At 43.3% G+C, this 19,883-nt stretch overlaps 1 protein-coding gene across 4 annotated transcripts in view; it reads right to left on the bottom strand.

Annotated features, from left to right (window-relative positions):
- Positions 1-7,602: 7,602 nt before the first annotated feature.
- EPS8L2 (EPS8 signaling adaptor L2) overlaps positions 7,603-19,883 on the bottom strand; it is a 110,516-nt gene continuing 98,235 nt past the window's right edge. For all 4 annotated transcript variants that reach the window (XM_084632324.1, XM_084632325.1, XM_084632322.1 and 1 more), the window contains exons 16-21: positions 16,374-16,485; positions 14,875-14,994; positions 12,021-12,153; positions 9,642-9,825; positions 8,508-8,637; positions 7,603-8,149 (exon numbers count right to left, since the gene is read on the bottom strand). In XM_084632324.1, the coding sequence (XP_084488450.1) occupies positions 8,078-8,149; positions 8,508-8,637; positions 9,642-9,825; positions 12,021-12,153; positions 14,875-14,994; positions 16,374-16,485 (751 nt within the window). In that variant the 3' untranslated portion in view covers positions 7,603-8,077. The remainder of the gene's footprint in view (positions 8,150-8,507; positions 8,638-9,641; positions 9,826-12,020; positions 12,154-14,874; positions 14,995-16,373; positions 16,486-19,883) is intronic.

Below are 19,883 nucleotides of genomic sequence, written 5' to 3'. Positions count from 1 at the left end.
CGGTGGGCAAAAGCGACTCCTGCGGCGGCGCGCGCCTCCTTCCCTGACAGCCAATCACGGCCGTGGGGGGAGAAGGCGACAGCCAATCAACAGCGAGGCGAGAGGGAGCTAGCCAATCAGGACGGGGGTGGCAGAAGAAGGCCTCTGATTGGGTGAGTAGGTGGCGTGTGGGAGTTAATACTTCCTGAAGGCGCCTGAGCGCGAGCCTGGTGACTGATCGCCTCAGCTCCGGGGGGGGACGGGGGACTTCTCCCCTGCTGTGGGGGCGGAGCGCGGGGAGAGACACCCCACCCCCCAGGGGAGGACGCAGCCGGTCACAGCGGCGCGCAGGGCCTGGGTGGTTCCGGCTCCTCTGCCCCCGCGGCTAGGGCGCGGGCAGTGGCGGAGCTGCCCCGAAAGGTCCCTTGTTGTTGGGCCGGGGCTAGGCCCCGGTCAGCGGGGACGCGGGGAAGCAGGTTTCCTGTCAGACGAGGAAGGTTCCCCTGGCGGGCTGTTGACGTGGACATTCAGGATTGCGCGTTTCGCAATGGGGCTCTGCGCGCCAGCCCGACCTGGGCGCGGATGAAGGGCTGTGGAAACTTCAAAGAGGGAACAGGAAGAACTAACCGAGGGGGGAAACCCGAGCTTGAGATGGGCGTCAGAAGGTTTCATGTAGTGGGGGGGACAAAGAAGACACCCTGGCGACAGTATGGTTTTCAACCTGTGGATCCCGCAGTCTATGTCTAAGATTTCCAAAAAGAAAAGGAGGACTTGTGGCACCTTAGAGACTAACCAATTTATTTGAGTATGCCTCCGATGAAGTGAGCTGTAGCTCACGAAAGCTTGTGCTCAAATAAATTGGTTAGTCTCTAAGGTGCCACAAGTCCTCCTTTTCTTTTTGCGAAGACAGACGAACAGGGCTGTTACTCTGAAACCTAAGATTTCCAACGGGCTCTGCACCTCTATCTGAAAAAAAATTTTAGGGGGGGGTCTGCAAATGAAAAAAGGTTGTAACCCATGGCCCTGGGAAGTAAACAGTAAGTTTACTTCATGAAAGAAGGGGGGGGCCTCAGCCAGCGTTGGTGGAAAATTTTGGGAAGAACTCTGCGTGAAATGAGATCCTTTAGCCAGGAGGATCGCTTGTTAGTCTCTAGAAAGCGTGTTATGACTTTGTTGTAGAGGTAATCCTTTGTTTCCAATATTCCTGCAATCACTTGGATCGCTATTCTTTGACAATAAACTTACTCTTTCTTTTCATTATAAATACAACACTGTGCTGTGGCGTTAAGTGGTGATCCCGAGTTGAATCTTACAAACTGGTCTGCACTGTTCCTTTGGGAACAGCAGGGCTGGCAATTTTGTGAGTGTTCAGTGGATAAGGGGCTGGATGCTGCCAGGAATGCTCCAAGGACTTGGGGGCTGGGGCGTACTTTTCGTTGGGTGGGGTGTGCTTATCGCTACCTGTGCAGCAAGAGGGAGGCCTGGAAGGCAGTGCTTGTACTGCCAGAGGCTTGTGGTTTCAGGAAGCTGATCCACCGCAGTCATGGACAGGACTTATACTAAAGGCAGGTGGTGGTGAGTGTTACAAACCCTCTCTGTTTTACTGAGGTGTGAAAGCAGATGCTCCTCTCCATAGAGAAATGGGGAGTTTGGCTTCCCATTGATGTGGAGGGAAAGGTGGTACTTCTCCCTTCCGTGGAACCAGGGTGTTTGGATGCCCTTTTATAGGACAGGACAAGATGCCACTTCGTTGGGGAAGATAGCACCCCTTGCCCTGTTGCTGGGAGAATGCTGGTACGCCCATGTTAGTGGGTAGCTAATGCTTTAGGGGATGTATGGGGAAAGAATAAAGACCCAGAGTTACTATGCTGTTTTAGCAGCTGTGTTAGTCTGTATTCACAAAAAGAAAAGGAGTACTTGTGGCACTTTAGAGACTAACCAATTTATTTGAGCGAAAGCTTTCGAGAGCTGCAGCTCACTTCATCGGATGCATACTGTGGAAAGTACAGAAGATCTTTTTATATACACAAACTGTGAAAAAAATGGGTGTTTACCACTACAAAAGGTTTTCTCTCCCCCCACCCCACTCTCCTGCTGGTAATAGCTTATCTAAAGTGATCACTCTCCTTACAATGTGTATGATAATCAAGGTGGGCCATTTCCAGCACAAATCCAGGGTTTAACAAGAACATCTGAGGAACAGTGCGGGTGAGGGGGTAGGAAAAAACAAGGGGAAATAGGTTACCTTGCATAATGACTTAGCCACTCCCAGTCTCTATTCAAGCCTAAGTTAATAACATTCATAAACCGGTCGGAGAACACTTCAATCTCTCTGGTCACGCGATTACAGACATGAAAGTTGCGATATTACAACAGAAAAGCTTCAAAACCAGACTCCATCGAGAGACTGCTGAATTGGAATTCATTTGCAAATTGGATACAATTAACTTAGGCTTGAATAGAGACTGGGAGTGGCTAAGTCATTATGCAAGGTAACCTATTTCCCCTTGTTTTTTCCTACCCCCTCACCCGCACTGTTCCTCAGATGTTCTTGTTAAACCCTGGATTTGTGCTAAAATGGCCAACCTTGATTATCATACACATTGTAAGGAAAGTGATCACTTTAGATAAGCTATTACCAGCAGGAGAGTGGGGTGGGGGGAGAGAAAACCTTTTGAAGTGATAAACACCCATTTTTTCATGGTCTGTGTGTGTAAAACATCCTCACTGCATTTTCCACTTTATGCATCCGATGAAATGAGCTGTAGCTCACGAAAGCTTATGCTCAGATAAATTGGTTAGTCTCTAAGGTGCCACAAGTACTTCTTTATGCTGTTAATAACAGGTGCACTCAACTGCCCAAGCCAACTTTACCTGTGTGTCTGGTAACTTCAGGTACTGAGTGAACTGGCATGGTGAAAGGAGGCAGATTGTAGGGAAGGCCTGTTTAAGGCGTCTTCCCCGTTTACAGCTGGCCCTTTCTGTCTGGCTCTGTGCGTTTGGAGCATTGCCACAATGCAGATGTAGTTGCTTTTTTTTCCCCCCTCATGCTGGAGCAGGCTGCATATTGAACAAAAAGATAGGTGTACGATGTATGTGGGCTGCATTTATTTGTTTAGTACCTATGAAGCGAGATTCAGGCTGTACCTGCTGGCCCAAGACATTCAACATGCCCATTTTCCCCCTTCACAACTGTAGGCAGGGATGTATTTGCCCTGCTTGTGGATCCCTTGGTACTGTGCACTGGACCACTCTGGGGGTTTTGCATCCCTCCAAACAAAGAGACGCTAAGAATAGCTGCCAGTATGCCCACTAATTTTAACAAAATTCACCCATTTTTAGACATGTTGCTACTCTCTGTTAGATGATTAAAGGACCTGTTCACGGTGCTGTGTTGCTTGAATAGTTGAATAAAAAAGGGTGTTGGGAATGTTCCACAGCCTGTCGACTGGCCTTTGAATAGGCAAAACATGTCATGGAGGTAATGGATTCTGTGACTTCTGCAGCGGCTGGCCCAGAGGTGCCTGAGCAGCTCGGGCAGCCCCTGGGCCAGCCACACTAGCTGCTGCTGGGGCAGTCTCAGGCCATTGCCCACCCCCCAAGCAGCAGCAGGAGTTGGGGGGGGGGCCTCAGGGCTGGGGCAGGGGGTTGGGGCACAGGTGAGGTCTCCAAGCAGCGCTTATCTCAGGGGGGGTTGCCCCAGAAGTGCCAACATGTCCTTTGGCACCTAGGCAGAGGCGTGGCCAGGTGGCTCTGTGCGCTGCCTCTGCCTGCAGGTGCTGCCCAACAGTTCCCATTGGCTGCTGTTCCCAGCCAATGGGAGTTGCAGGGACAGCGTGCGGAGCCCCCTGGCCATGCCTCCACCTAGGAGCCTAGGCACATGTCGCCGATTCTGGGGAGCCATCCAGAGCTGGGTAGGAAGCCTGCCAAACCCCTCCCTTCCCAGCAGCAGCAGGGGTCCTGGGCTGTGCGCTGCCCTCCCTAGCACCAGGGGGGGTCCCTGGCCGCCCCCCCCGAGCACCTGTGGTGCCCCCAGGCTGCCCCCGAGCACTCAAGTTTCAGTTAGGGGTATATAGTACAAGTCATGGACAGGTCATGGGCCGTGAATTTTTGTTTACTGCCTGTGACCTGTCCATGACTTTTACTCAAAATACCCGTGACTAAAACATAGCCTTAGCTATGGAGGTTTCAGAGTAGCAGCCATATTAGTCTGTATTCACAAAAAGAAAAGGAGTACTTGTGGCACCTTAGAGACTAACAAATTTATTTGAGCATGAGCTTTCGTGAGCTACAGCTCACTTCATCGGATGCAGCTATGGAGCTTATCTTAGATACTTTGATCATACCTTTCCCTTGATTTTATCTTGTAATGCCTCATCTGTGACAGTGATTTTGCATAATCTGCTTGATGTGTCAGAATACTCTGCTGCATAAACCTTCCACTCCTTGCACCAAGACAGAAAACATTAGTGAAAGAAACGTTAGTGTTTTGGGATTCTCAAATTTCATGATTATTGGTAGGAAACTTATACTCCTAATTGACCGGGACCTCTTTGTCAGAATCTGCAGGTTCAGTACAGGGATACCTACATTGGCTGCCATGCTCCTCTAGGTTTGGGCATCATTAGTGTCAGCCTGCTTGTATGAAATGCAGTACATTTGAAGCTCTGCACTTACAAATACAGCTATACTGTCCAAATTGCCTCTTCCAGAGGTGAAAGAGGTTCCTCCCTCAAAGTATCAAAGAATGCGAAGTTTGGATCCAGAGCCTAATTTTCCCAGAGTTTGGGCTCTTTCAGAACTAGGTTTTGCACCATTTTTAATTTTGAATGATCATTATGCTGAAGTGGTCTCACTTTTGAACATTACTTGCTGACAAACAAGAAGAAATAGGCTCCCCAAAGCTCTACTGTTGCTGTACATTGACAGGCCCGCTGCAACAAAACATTTGAAAAACCAGCCATCTGCTCCCAAATTCTCGTTTTCGCTCATATCCAATTAAGAGCAAGAAAGTGTTATAATTTAACTATTTTAATAAATCTTAAACAGTGCATGGTTATATCATTATCCTTAGTTGAATTACATTCATGTACATTATAGTTTTATCTGCAGACAGTACAAATATATCAGATGCATAGCTCATTCATATGGATACTAAACCTATGATGTGGTTTAGTAAAGCGTATATTTTAATAGATGCTCTCAGCTTTGGCAACAATTCTTTACAGAACTGTTGAAGGAATGGCTAATATAAATCCAAATAGTTGTAATCGTGGGTGATTTTGTTTCCTTTATACATAAAGACAAAAACGGTGTGTTATGCTTCTTAGCTCACCTTTTGGTTTATTTTTGGTTTTTTAGAATTCATTTAACCCACCATCCTTATACCACTGTTATCATTTTACAGTATTAATGCTTGATTTCACTCTACCCCAATCAAAAGCTGATGGTTCTCCAGAAGATTGATCTCCTTCATTCCTCCCTGAGCCAAACCAGTGCCCTTTTCAAATTCCAGCTACCCTGGTAAGTGCTGATGTGGGAAAGAATATTATCCTCACAATCTAGTGCCTTGTCTGCATTGATAATTTTCTCTAACTGTTGCTCAGTCATCATTTTAGCTCCACTGGTGCTAATGATGGCCTTGTCTAAGGCTTTATTTTTAAAAAATCATCCATTCAGAAACGTTTTAGAAAAAACAAATAATGCATTGGTATTTTTTAATATAGAAACCAACTCCCACACCTATTCCTCCATTTACAGGTGCATACAGTTCAGTATGATGAATCATGCTGTATTTGATTAAATATACAAGCCTGGGCCCCCTTCCTCCAAAGGCTTATGCGTGTGCTTAACTTAGTGCACAGTGAGTACTCCCACTGAAGTCAATGTGTGTAAACTCCGTGTAAAGTAAACACAGGTAAGTCTTTGCAAGATCAGGGCCAGAATTTCCATTGACATTAACCAAAGTGAATATGGATAAAGGAGAGAACAGATTAAAGTTACTCCAGTTTTATTACTACCATCTCAGACAATGAGCAGTACCTGTAAATTTATTTGTCCTTTGCACTCTGTAAGGTTGGTGGAAGAAGTCAAGAAAAGGTGTATCTGTTCTGTTGGCACTGGAATCACTGGAAACGTGCCAATTTCACTGTGCATGCTAAAATCCAGGAAATATATTTTATACTTGTTTTGATTTTAAAAATATGTTAATAAATTATCACTTCACAATTACTTGATTCTATGTTACTTTGGGCAGGGACCTTGTCTTCATCATTTATATATACATAATCTTGAACCCTGTCAGTGCTATCTAGATATTTAACAACATTAGAAAAAACAGGAAGTAAAGTACTGATAAATGTATTTGCTAAATTACAGTAAGTAATTTTTCAGACTTTTTTTCAAAGATTTTTTTTAATTGTGTGTGAAATGGCCATCCCAATTTCCATTTAATTTCCTGTATGTTCACTATTTGTCTCAGATTGCTAACTGCTGCAACACTGTTATTTTATTAAAGCAGGGCCTAAGGCTACATGCATAGGGAATGGTTACGTGTGTGTTTGTGTGTTTCAGATTGGGAGTAAGTTTTATGGGTTTATCTTCTGATTGTTGAAGTCTTGGGTTTGACAATACTGTGGTTTGCCAGTTGGGATCAATGCCAAGTCAAACTGCTGCATAGTCGCACTAGGCCCCATCCACTGGTAGCCATTGTGTGGGTGACTATAGTTGGACATTGCTTCCCAATTGGCAAATTCAATAATTTCAGGATATTACTCACTGCTCTTTATTGGTTAATTAAAACACTCCCTGCCCCTCAAAGAAAGCAGTAGCATTGTATATATATTTAAACAGGGTGCTCCAACCCTAAAATCTGTTACACACACTATTGTAAAAAGAAAAGGAGTACTTGTGGCACCTTAGAGACTAACCAATTTATTTGAGCACAAGCTTTCGTGAGCTACAGCTCACTTCATCGGATGCATACTGTGGAAAATACAGAAGATCTTTTTATACATACAAACCATGAAAAAAATGGGTGTTTACCCACTATAAAAGGTTTTCTCTCCCCCCACCCCATTCTCCTGCTGGTAATAGCTTATCTAAAGTGATCACTCTCCTTACAATGTGTATGATAATCAAGTTGGGCCATTTCCAGCACAAATCCAGGTTTTCTCCCCCCCCAAACCCACTCTCCTGTTGGTAATAGCTTTTGTAGTGGTAAACACCCATTTTTTTCATGGTTTGTGTGTATAAAAAGATCTTCTGTACTTTCCACAGTATGCATCCGATGAAGTGAGCTGTAGCTCACGAAAGCTTATGCTCAAATAAATTGATTAGTCTCTAAGGTGCCACAAGTACTCCTTTTCTTTTTGCGAATACAGACTAACACGGCTGTTACTCTGAAACACACACTATTGTAATTTCATCTTCACACACTATTGTAATTTCATCTTCAGGCACAGACAGGCCCAGCCCTTGTTTTAAAATGTTTAAAGCTTGGGAGGAGCCCAGGGGTAGAACAGAGAGAGGAAACTTAACTGCTGCTGGGCCTTCATGAACAGGGAAACCCAGGATACTGTTGCTTAGTGTCTCTGTCACAGACAAGAAGGAAACAAGGGGGGGAAAAGCTCTAGTGTTTATGGTACAGAAACTCTAAGCAATTCGTGCAGTCCTTTGTTGGGAGAATTATTTCTAGCCTTCTTTTTAGAGCTTTATCAGATCAATGGAGAGCCATATAGCAGTATATTATAAGGTTCTGGTGGTTTAACTTGAATCCAGCCTTGCCTCATACATTTAGAATCCCATGAATTCAGATCCTGCTCATGCTCTGGACTGCATACACATAAAATTTCTGTATAAAATATATAGATATAAAAATAATATTTCATGCAATACTAAAACTTCTCTCTCAGCATGATAGCATATTCGTGAATGAGTATCCTCCTTATCAACAGTGTTCCAGGAATTGTCAGTTTGATGGCAGTTACACTGGTAGGTGATGGTCTCTGTAGTCTCTTTCATTTTGATCGGGGATTGGTGCTGTTATTCCCTTTTTCTGCACTACTATGATAAATAGTTGAAAAAAGCAGATAGAATTTTAAAGAGCAGAATCACTCCTCTCATGGCGACGTTTCATAATTTCTTGGAGCTCTGAATCCCCTCCACATTTCTGGAATGGCAACAAAACATAAAGAGTTTGAACTTCAAAACTGCTTACAGCTTAACCTAAATAAGCTATATAGAATGCTGTCAAGGTGGAGCTGCTTTCAAGGAGATAGGGAATAAGTTAATAGGCCAGATCTTTCCATTAAACTAGGTTGATTTGCACCAGCTGAGGATCTGGCCCAATGTTTCTAAATTGTAGTTTTCACAAGATTTCTATTAGTTTTCATGCTAAAACAAGTGTTCAGCAGGACTCTTATCATGGTTAATATAACTGTGTTTCTTAAAATGCCTGTTCAATAGAGCTTGCTAGTATTTTGTGCTACTGGCTTCCATACTAATAGGATTTTGTGAAAACTTCTTACCTCCAGGAGAGATTTTTGCACTGTAATTTTACTGTATACCCTGGCTCCTTCGTTACACACTTTCTTCAATTCCTCCTTATTCAGAGAGAAAAGCTGGGCCCCTGTAAGTATGCCAAGATGTTCCACGGTCCTAGAAAAACACAAGTAATGAAAGGCATGTGATACAAATGGGTCAGAAGAAGGAGAAAAATGGAGTGAGAAGTCTATGAAGGTTTGCCCTCTTATGGCAGTGTCCACTCAATGAGCAGTCAACATATGAGATTAGGCTCTGTCTCCATATATATTTAATATTATTAAGAAAAGTTAGCAGCCCATATTTAGTTATTATACTTAATTATAATCTCTAGGTAAGAGGTGTTTAGGAATTACAGCCCAGACATGGGATCCAGTTCTAACCCTAATTCTCATATTGACTCTCTCTGCAGTCTTGAGCAAGTCACTTAGGGCCAGATTTTTAAAGGTACTTAGGTGCCTAAAGATATAGATAGGATTTAGTGAGATTTTCAAGAAGTGCCTAAGCTACCAACTCCTATTGATATTAAACAGAGTTAGGCACCTGAACTTTTTCAGTATCCCACCAGGTGCCTCACTATCTCTAGGCATCTAAACACCTCTAAAAATCTGGCCCTTAGCCTTTCGGTGCCCCAGTGAAATAACTACTTTTGCAAAGTGCTTTGGGATTCTCAGCAGTAAGGTGTTTTTCTGTGAATTAACCCTGTCATCCAGGGTTGATCCTACTGGGAGATGCTAACTGGGTTCTGCTGACCACTGGGTCCTGCTTGCTCGTTCCATCTTGGATATAAGGGAGGTGGGAGTGCTCCCCTGAAGAGGTGGTGTAGAGATTGAACAGTCCTCAGGGAGGAACTGTAGGAGTAGCCACAGCTAGAGAGAAGACACCGGCTGGTATTTGTGTTACATTGATTGTCTCTTTGTCAGTAAACCAAAAGCCCTAGGAGTAGTTTGGACTCTGTACTTGCTGTGCATACTGTGTTAAGAGCAGGGTAGAAATGTCACCTGCTCACAGGTTTTATAAATTAAACAAATATAAACATCCTGTAATCCAATAAAAATGTCAAAAGCTGCCTCCTTTTCAATGAAAGTTCAGCATCTCACGTAGCAGCTGTGTAGATTTACCCTTTGCTGAAGGAATTTGCTTCCAGCCATGCTTTGACCTCTTCAGCGCTTGATTCAAACATCAGGGGCACAGCAACTTGCTGAGTCTTCTCCACCTTAAAGTTTCTCTGGGGGAGCTGAACTTTACTATTAGTGATCTTCTTCAGCAGCTCATCGTTCACCTCATCCATATGATGGATAAGTTCTGGAAAATGGAGCACACTTTCAGGTGACAAATTAGAGACCGGAGATGAAATTCTGTCTTAAGTCACAACCAGTGAAAATCAGTGAGGTTGCATAAGGTGTAAGTAAAGGCAGAATTTGACTCTGCAGCTCTATTAACTCTGTAAAAAAACACACTCAAGAGAGGAAATCAAGGAAGCTTAATCATGTGGTTAACTTTAAAGACGGTGCTTAAGTGCTTTGCGGGATGGGTGAGACATGACATTTTGACCATGAAACCTGCTTCAGGAACAAAGTGTAAAGGAAACATATAATGTGCCATCACCTTAGTAGCAACATGCTGAACAAACTGTAGGATTCTCTCATGTCCCACAGGCCCCAAAGCTAGCGCCCATCTTTTCAAATTCCTTTTTCAGCTTTTGAGGTCTGAAAACCTCCTTTCATGCTTTAAATGCTGTATTTCCACAATACCTCTTCCGATGGAGGGAATGCAAAATAACAGCTAGACACAAGTCCCTGTAGCAGAGTTTTAGGCTGATTTTAGTTTTCAAAAAGCTAGGTGAGAATCAGTCCTGGGGTGACTTGCTCCTAAGATGAGTGAGTGGTTGGGTGCAGGTATTGTGTCCCTGAGTCCTGCAATGCAAGATCCTAGCTTAAGTTCTAAAGCAACTCCTGCAGGGCTAATTGGAGAATCTTGGAATAGTTGTTGGTGATCCTGAGAGCAAGGAGACAGATAGCAGAGACGGCATTGTGTTATGTAGTTACTAGCCACCATATCAGGACTGGACAGTACTGACATATGGACACAGGGTAAATCCCTCCTCCTGTGTCTTACCTCTCTAACTAATACCTGAGGGATCTGTCTCTCTCTTTTTTTTTTTTTAACATGGTGGTAATGATTGAATGGTTGTGTATTCAGTTCTCAGTTAAATGAATTGTTGCAATGGGATTTCTAGTTCACAAGATGATTATAACTATTAAAGCTGTATAATTTCCAGTTGGTAAAGAAACCCTTCTCTATCATGGTGCACAATGGCAAACTTTATGGGGCATGATTAAATTTCATTTAATAAACGTGTATTCTAAGGGGCACTATTAACCAAACCATGATTTGTAAGGTGTGAGAAAAATGAACACATACCTATAGACCGCCTTACTTTTAGCTGGCTGGATCTTTACTAAAGTCAGAGCTGGTTGGGAAACTATTACTGAAAAGTGCTTGGTGACCCAAAGAGCTGGGTGATTTCTTTTGGAGCCAGAAGTCTAGCACACTTTTAAAGTGAAGACATTATAAATATATGACAATTAAAAAAGATAAGGGGTTGTTTATTTTGCAATAACCATCCACACAATGCATTGGAGTGTGCGGAGTACTACAGGTTTTGTACAGTAGAGAATAGGTAAAAGAAAAAATAAAGAAAAAATTGTGGGGGAAGACATGGTTGCTGCAACATATAGTAGTAGGTGCCTGAATAGCCACTTAGTAGGCGGCTAAACACAGGGGGAGTGAGATTGGTGCAGCACACACCTTGCAGCTCATGGGGAGGAGAGGTTAAGGTGTTTTTAAGCTGCTCCTGATTCTGGGCTGCTGTGGGGCCTACAATGCAGTTTGCGCAGCCCTGCGGGCCGTGTAAGTTGCAGCAGCTTCCTCAGGGCTGCTCTGTGGAGCATAGCCCAGAATCTTAACAGTGCTGCAACCCTGCCTCATTGTGCCTCTTATGGCCCCAGCCCTGGCATGCCCCCTAGACCAGGCTTTGCACAGGGAGTCTCGGAAAGCAGCTTCCTGGCTGTCTTCCATAGTGACTGCACTGGGGGAATCCTCCCCTGGCCAGAACCACAGTTCTTACAGCCCCTGTGTGCTGCACTGGCCCTTTTATATGGCATAAAGAGGCCTGAGTGGGGGGTGAAGATCTTTCCCCATTTTCTGCTGCCTATGTCATATTTAGGTACTTAAATATGGATTTAGGTACATAGATTTAGGCCCATATACACAGTGACTAAGGAAACTAACAGATGAACAGTTTTTAGAAAAGGAAATAAAGAAGAAATCCACTAGCACCCAATACAAACAAAGGAAAGAACACTCTGGTGGAAGCTTCTCAGTTTAAATCTAGGTTCCAGAACTGCAGTGCCAAGTTGTTTGGACTGTGTATTGTGAAACAATATCGCATGTCTGAGTTGTGGTAAACGGTAAGAACCCTGGTACTATGCACCTACGTTCTTTGGCATTGTGAGGAGAGTTCCCGGCTAACATTTCACTTCCCCATTTATCACCAGCATAGCTACCAGGAATCCTGTGAGTAGGGCTGGCAGGGCCAATTCCTCTCGGACTCAAGTCTCCTTTGTACTTCTGGTTAGAATAAAAAATAAAAGGGATTTTATTAAGTAAAATATTTTTTCAGCATTATTAAATATTTGTCCCCCCACAACCATAGTAGATTAGAGCGCAGTGGGCCACGTCCTCAGCTGTTCTGTAAACTGGTCTAGCTCTATTGAAGTTAACATGTAATGATGAGAAACTGTACTTGACCAGCTGCCATTTAATTCTGTGTTTTACACCATCCATGAAATTGAATCAAGGGTCTCCATTAGCTAAGGCATGAATATTCACACGCTGTTGCCACCTGCTATCTCAGGTTGCATGAAGGCCTCACTGTTGTGTTGTTGAAATCATGCCAAGCTAAATGTGATCATACACAGTTGGCCCTGCAAAGTCCAAAGCTCATTGCTTAATGACTTGCCACAGGGCTTTTTAAAAGGTACTAATTTACAGCGCTGCCAGCTCCCAGGATTTTATCAGGAACTTTGCAGTAATGAGGGATTTTCTGAAAGTCCCCACTCCAGCTGTCAAGTGGTTTTGTGAGGATCTCAGTTTTTTTAAATGAAAGGTTAGCCTCCTGCACTTATGACTGTTGAAAAGCCAGAAAATGTGACATGAGTGGCCCCTAAGGCTCAGAATCCATACGGCAAAGGAATTGTATGATATCTTTAATGGTTCGTGCTTTTTAAATCAATCTCACTCCACTCCAGTCTATCTCCTCTTGCACTCCAGGGTTTTTGAATACCTGGGGCTGACAATACTGAATTTGTCTTCTGCCTATCTGCCTGTAGGTGACGTTTCACTGCCATTTTAGATCAATAATTCATCATTTACACTAGCTTGGCAAGAGCCTTTCATCAGTACATGAAGTTTTCAATGGCTTGGCCATATAATCACAGAACAAAAAATCATTATGCTTAAAATTGTGAAATTTGACTGCCACCCACTTGTAAGAGATGCAATTAGATGAGGTAGGCAGGTGGCAATTTGTGACTACTGACTGGCTAAGAATTGCGTGTCTCCTATTCTCTTTATTATCCTATTTCCATCAACCCTGACTCGCTTGCTTGTGTCACCCACCTGTTCAATCTTGTAAACTCTTTGGGACAGGGACTGTCATTTTACTATGTATTTATACAGTGCCTAGCACAACGGAGCCCTGACATGGTTGCTTTCTAGTGGTTACCACAGTATAAAAGTTAATTAATAATTAGTAATAACAGAAAAGAGAACAGATGACCATGAGGCTATCTTGACGGGGGGTGATGTAATCTCATGGTTAAGCCATAGGACTAGGACGTTGGAGAGCTAGATTTTATTCGCAGCTCTGTCACTGACTTGGTGAGTGACTTCTTCCTTTCCATGGGACTACTCACAGTAGTAAAGTTAAGCACCTGCGTAAGTGTTTGCAGGATTGGGGCCTTAAGACCTGATTCTCAGAAGTGCTGAGCACCCACCACTCCATGTCAAATCAATGGGAGCTGCAGGGGCTTAGTCCCCATGACATCAGACCCTTAATCACCTTGGCCCAGATCCTTAATGGTATTTAGGCACCTAACTCCCACCAATTTCAATGAGAGTTGGGTGCCTAAATCCCTCTGTGAATCTGGAGTTTTGTGCCTGTTTCCTCATATGTCATTATGCCTATGGTGATCATGATAATGACCCACCCTCCCAGCAATGCTACAAGGGCTAGTTCATTAACAGCTCTACATTACTTTGAGATCCTTGAATGGAAGGCTAGAGATGTGCCAAATGCCTGCAAGCTGGTGGAGGGGGCTAGCTGGCTCAGGAACAAAACCAAAGGCCTGATTTCTATTGCCCTGCAGCTTGCACAGGGATTTCAACCAGTGCACAGTGGTTGTGAAATGCCAATGAGTCAGAGCTGGTAGTATTTACTCCCGCATTGCAATGGAGTCAGTGACAACATAGTGCAGAGCAATGATGACTCAGGCCTTTTGGTAAGCGAGTATGGCTTCTCTGAGGTCTTTCTTGGTGGTGTGGGGCAGTGGTTCTCAACTAGGGACCTGGGGTTTATGGGGGGCCTCCAAGCAGGGCCAGCATTAGACTCACTGGGGCCCAGGGCAGAAAGCTGAAGCCCCACCGCATGAGGCTGAAGCCCAGGTCCCTGAGCCCCGCCACCCAGGACGGAAGCTGAAGCCTGAGCTATGTAGCTTTGTGGGGCAGGCAAATAACCTGCTTGCTACCCCTGAACACCGACCCTGGCTTTTATAGGCAGAAAACCAGTTTATTGTGACACAGGTGGGCTGTGGAGTTTTTATAGCATGTTGGGGTGGAGGGGGAGCTTAGAAAGAAAAAGATTGAGAACCTCTGGTGTAGGGCACATCTATGAAAACAAAGAAACTACAGGACTGTACATAAAGCAGAAAATCCCATCTCAAGCGATAACCTTATCCTCTAGCAACTGGGTGTGGAGCTGTATCTCCTCCAAGTGCCCAGCAGCTGTTTTCACAGGGTTTTCTGCTGAAAGCCTAATTGGGTCTTCATTGTGGAGCTTTACTTCATCACTCCACCCCCTACACCAGCTGTGAGGTGTCTACATAGGGCATTGACTCCCTAATAACGCTTAGGTGCGAGGACAGCACAACTCATGAAAATCTATACAGTCCGGGAGAGGGTGTCTTAAAAGGTCTACAAGTATCCCCCCACCCCTTTTTTTTAATGCCTACTGAAGCTGGCCATAAGCAGAGGCTGATTATGCACCGCAGCTGATCACCGATGAAACATCACCTGACTATAGAGCTGTTCATAATCTTCCAGTTTCACCACGTCCAGGATGTTATAGGGGACATAACCAGCCTGCCCGCTCCGGTTTAGCAGTTTCCACCACTGCTTATTATCTTCCAACACCTGTGAGGGAGAAAATGTAATTCAGCCATTGAGACCATCAGGCATTCATGACACATGCAAGGTAACAAAAATTTCACATCTTTGCATGGGCTTGCAGTGGAAAAAACACACAATTATATGGGAGCTTTGTAATGCAGGCAAGGAAACTGCAACAGCTTCGTGTAACATTAAATTCCAATGTCACCTTAATAAACACTCCCTGAAAAGGATTGATAAAACAATCATAATAGTGGCCTATTGGGCAACAGCTCTGAGGAAAAATGTATCTAGTGTCCTTAGGAACCCCCAGCTCCCACTTAATTTGCATGTTGTTTTTTAAAGCTTTAGTTGATGAGAGAGATCATGTCTAGAAATGCTTGCCTTGCTTTTGCATTTAAAAAAACCCCCAAAAACACTTTAACAGTGAATCCTGCCAGAGGTGGAAAAAGTGCTTGCAGGATTTTCATATAACCTAATGACAGCCCATCCATTACATAAACAGGACATGGAAAAGATGGTGTATTGGTAGCTGAATATCTTCCTCTTGGCATCATCACCTGTCTCTTCTTACAGGCTTTTTCTATTTTGAACTCCGATTAAAAATGGTGTGTGAAAGCTGTCCTTAACCCAAAGATTTTGGAAACACATGCCTGGGCTTCAGTGTTTATTTGCATTAAGATTTTAATATAATTATATTTGACAAACCAAATGTCAGGTTTCCTACTCTACAGATTTGCGAACCCAATGTGATGCAACCGTACAATTATTCCAGATACATATTTAACAGAAGTCTGTCTCTTAATCCAATGTAGCCTTAACATGTAGACTAAAGTCATATCATGTATTTTGTGACAACAAAGTGTGTTACAATGAGAGAGACTGGTGTTGGTTAAAAATTTTGTATCACATTTTAGTGGAAAATAGTCCCCGAGTTCACCATCATACTGAAATTTAAGGCAGAAAGACCCTTCTTGCACCAAACAATGAATTTTAGTGGGGCTACTCACATGCTTAAAGGTGAGCATATTAAGCAAAGGTTTAAGTGCTTTGCTGCATTCAGGCCAGAGTGCTCAGTGCTGCAAGACTGAGCCTTCTGCTTGGAAATTGGGCTCAGTATGTTGTCAGACACTGTATTATAATATGCTTTTCTTTGCTGCTATTTTTTTCAACCGGAGTGTGGTCTCAAATCTCAGCTTAGCCCATGTGCTAAGGCACTGGAAAAGTACCAGCCTTCCTTTTCTTACTCAAATTTAAAGCTTACTATCCAAATGAAATTTCATGTTGCTATTCAGAACTTCCAGAGGAAAACTATTTGGGATTTTTCAGTCTCTTGGTGCATCATCTTTTCCTCTCTAGAAAGCAGGGACTACAAAGATTTGCTCCTGAGTTTATTAATTTACCTCCAGGACTTCATCCTTCAGCACTGAGAGTTCATTGGCATTTCGAGCAGTGAAATCGTAGCGGATTTTGGCATATTTCTTCGGCAGGGCCATCCCTTGTGCCTCAAAATTCCTTCAAGAGACAAAATGAGGTTATAATCAGGGCTCCTCTGACAGCCATGTCAGTAAAGCCAGTGCTGGAGGAACTGGTATTTGTAGTAACTATGTTAGCATGCAGCTAAAGAGACTGCAGATTGTTAATGGGGCAAAGGCCGTGGACAAGTCCCCTTTCCTTGTGACCAGGAAGTGAAAAGATTTTCATCACATTCCAGTAAAAAGTCCTACACAAATGGAAAGTGCAGGCTCTTCAACCAATGACCAGAGCATAGCTGTGAGGTTGATGTAAGCAGACCATACAAAAAGACAGATTTGTTCTCCATTCAGTAGTTTCTATGCTGAAATGAGGACTAAGACAATTTTGTGAGACACAGAAAACCCTTGAATTTACTGTACTGAAACAAAGTTATAGTAGCCAGCTAACCAGAGCATGTCAGCTGTTCATGCCATAAATCTGAGCAGACTTCATGGGCCTGATTCTATTGTGCCTTGGCACCCTGGGTAGCCATTTACACAGGTGCAAAATGGTTGTGAAACACTACCACTCTGCACGGGGTAAATGACTTCTCAAGAGAGAAGCAGGCTCCTTATCTTGGGGAAGGGGAAGCTAATGTTTAAATGGTGTAAACTAGAACCAGGGAGATGTTTTCTCTATGGATCTTCAGGTCTGTGTGGCTATGCATTGCAGATGGCTGGGAGCTTTCTGTCTTTATAGCGAGTGTAAAATGAGCAGCCAAATTCTCCTCTGGTGGAGCTATGCTGGTGTAGCTCCATTGATGAATGCCAGCTGAGAATCTGGCCCAACCTTGCTAATGTCGTCCAAATATTATTTTAGCTTTGCATCCCTGGAATACACACACTCACATTCTTGATCTGTTTGTCTAGCTATTGACCCCCAGCCCATTGTGTGGTTTTGGAGTGTCTAGTAATAGTTCTTCCCCAAAAGGTGTGTTTCCCCCACAATCCTAACTTTTGATTGGCTTATAACCAGCACGTTGTTATGGAAACACATCCTCAGTGTCATGATTTTTTTAATTCTTATTATTCTAGTATGTCCTAAACCACCCTCTCCCCACCCAAAAACTGGCAACTGGGAGGTCTATGCCAAGTACAAAAGATGATGGCTCTTAAACATATATTAATATATGCTCCATTTTATGTGAGCAGTGGCCTACAGAGAACCAGCTGTGAGGTCTGCCATAAGATGTTGCCTCTAGTCTTCCTGGCTTGGGAGAACTTGTGTTCCAGGCAATAAATTGTCATAATAATTATAGCCTTGTACAGTATGTCAATAGCAAGTCTATGGTGCTGGCTGTGGTTTGGAATCGATTCACTGGCAGCCTGAATCTACTAGACAGGAAAGGGAGTGGTAACCTTTCCCAGCAGTTGCCCTGAAGGCAGGGAGAGAGAGGAATGTCTGAGTTGTATTTTTGTAGCATGCCCGCAGCAAAGTGAGTCACCAGGGGAAGGGCTGGCACTTGAGGAGTTTAACTGCAGAGAAACCTGCAGCAGGTTTTTTGCCCACCATTACTAAGACCAGGTCTACACTAGAACTTTTGCTGGTATAGCAGTGCCAGCTAAGCGGGCAGAGGGGTGGTGTTTGTGTGTGTGTGACACACACACACACACTTTTATACTAGCAAAAACCGTAGTGCTTTTGCTTGTATAGCTTATTTTGCTCAGGGTATTTGCATAAAACTTTTTTTGCCAGAACAAGCTGTGTTTACACTAGGAGGATTATACCAGCAAACCCTTTTTAGTGTAGACTTGGCCCTGATTCCGGAAAGTACTTAAGCATGTACTTAACTGGAATCAAGGCCTATATGACTACAGCTGTGTCATGGATGCTGCTAAATATAATCCTATCTGAAAGGTGGATAAGCTGGTAAAACGAGAAACATAAGGACAGCAAAGCCTGCTTGTGGGAATTTACTGATAAAAGAACTAAATGTCTGTAAGAATAAATTCTTCATGCACTAAAACTTTTTGAGAGAGATTTCTTTTATAACTGTGGCTGCTGCAAATTGATGTTACATCGATAAAACACTGCAAAATAAAAATTATTCAGATACTTAACTGATTTGTAATTCCTACCAAAGAACTCCCCATTCTGGCTATAAAAGGTGGAATGCAGTGGGCCACATGCTTTTCTTGAATATGGGCTTGTCTTCACACGCAGCGAAGATGCTTACAAGAAGATGCTTTTGTGGTGATGGGAGAGCTTCTCCTATTGGCGTACTTAATCCACCTCCTCGAGAGACGGTAGCAATGTCGATGGGAGAAGCTTTCCCGTCAACATAGTGCTGTGTACATGGGGGGCTAGTTCGGTATAACTGCATTGCTCAGGAATGTGGATTTTTCAAACCCCCGAGCAAGGTAGTTATACTGATATAGATCTGCAGTGTAGTCCTGGCCTCAGTCTACACCGGAGTTTATAATGTGTTCATTGATTTCCAATTAACTGGAACTGGCTAACATAGTTGATGGCATTTGAATTTTCCCAGACTCCTGCGTGTGGGCTGGGAGGGGGCACAGGAGGAGGGAGAGGGGGATATCACATCTGGCGCTCTGCTTTGGCTCATTAGAAAGAATTCTGAATCCTGAAGTTTAGATCTGATTCACATCTGAGCTTTTTGGGAGTTTGGATCTGGGGGTTTCAGCTCTGGAGTTGGCCCATCCTCATCTCCATGACAGTTTTTTAAATCACAACAGATACTAGAATAAGATGTTTTGGTAATAATAATAATGATAAATGCCTAGCTGTTATATAGAGCTGGTTGAATTGTTTTTTTTTGAACAAAACTACTTCATTTAGAATATTTTGGGGAAAGTTTCAATTTGTTGAGGAGGGAGGAGGAATCTGAAACAATTTTGTTTAAAATGGGAATTTTCATTTTGATTTTTGACAAACCGAAACATTTTTTATTTAGAATTTTTCATTAAAAATCAAAAATGTTGTTGAAATCGCACTTTTTTTTTGCAAAATACTGCATTGTTCAACAACAGAAATCTCAGCAGAAAACTCTTGACCAGCTGTAGGTTTTAGCATGTATTCTATCCTTAAAGTGTGTTTCCCTAAACACGTAATACTAGGGGGAATGAACATAAAGGAGCAACCTAACTTCTGTAGCCATACAACTGTTCCACTTGAACAAACATTGCAACAGAGTATCCCAAACACAGGATAATTTGCAGGGAAACAGAACCTCCACCAACTTCTTAATGTCAGCACGATGGTCTGAAAATAAAAGTATACTGACTGACTGACAAAATCAGCTGATAATTCTTCCAAAGATGAAATGCACTTGGGGGTAACCCATTTCCTTGCATATGTGCTGATTAAAATGCTTTTCAGGCAGGCAATACATGCATGAATAATTATTTGACTGGTCTTTGGCATCTCTGGATGTAGAC

The sequence above is a fragment of the Lepidochelys olivacea genome (assembly GCF_965140295.1).
Source record: "Lepidochelys olivacea isolate rLepOli2 genome assembly, chromosome: 6".
NCBI lineage: Eukaryota > Metazoa > Chordata > Testudines > Cheloniidae > Lepidochelys > Lepidochelys olivacea.
This window is presented reverse-complemented; position numbering and strand designations above follow the sequence as displayed.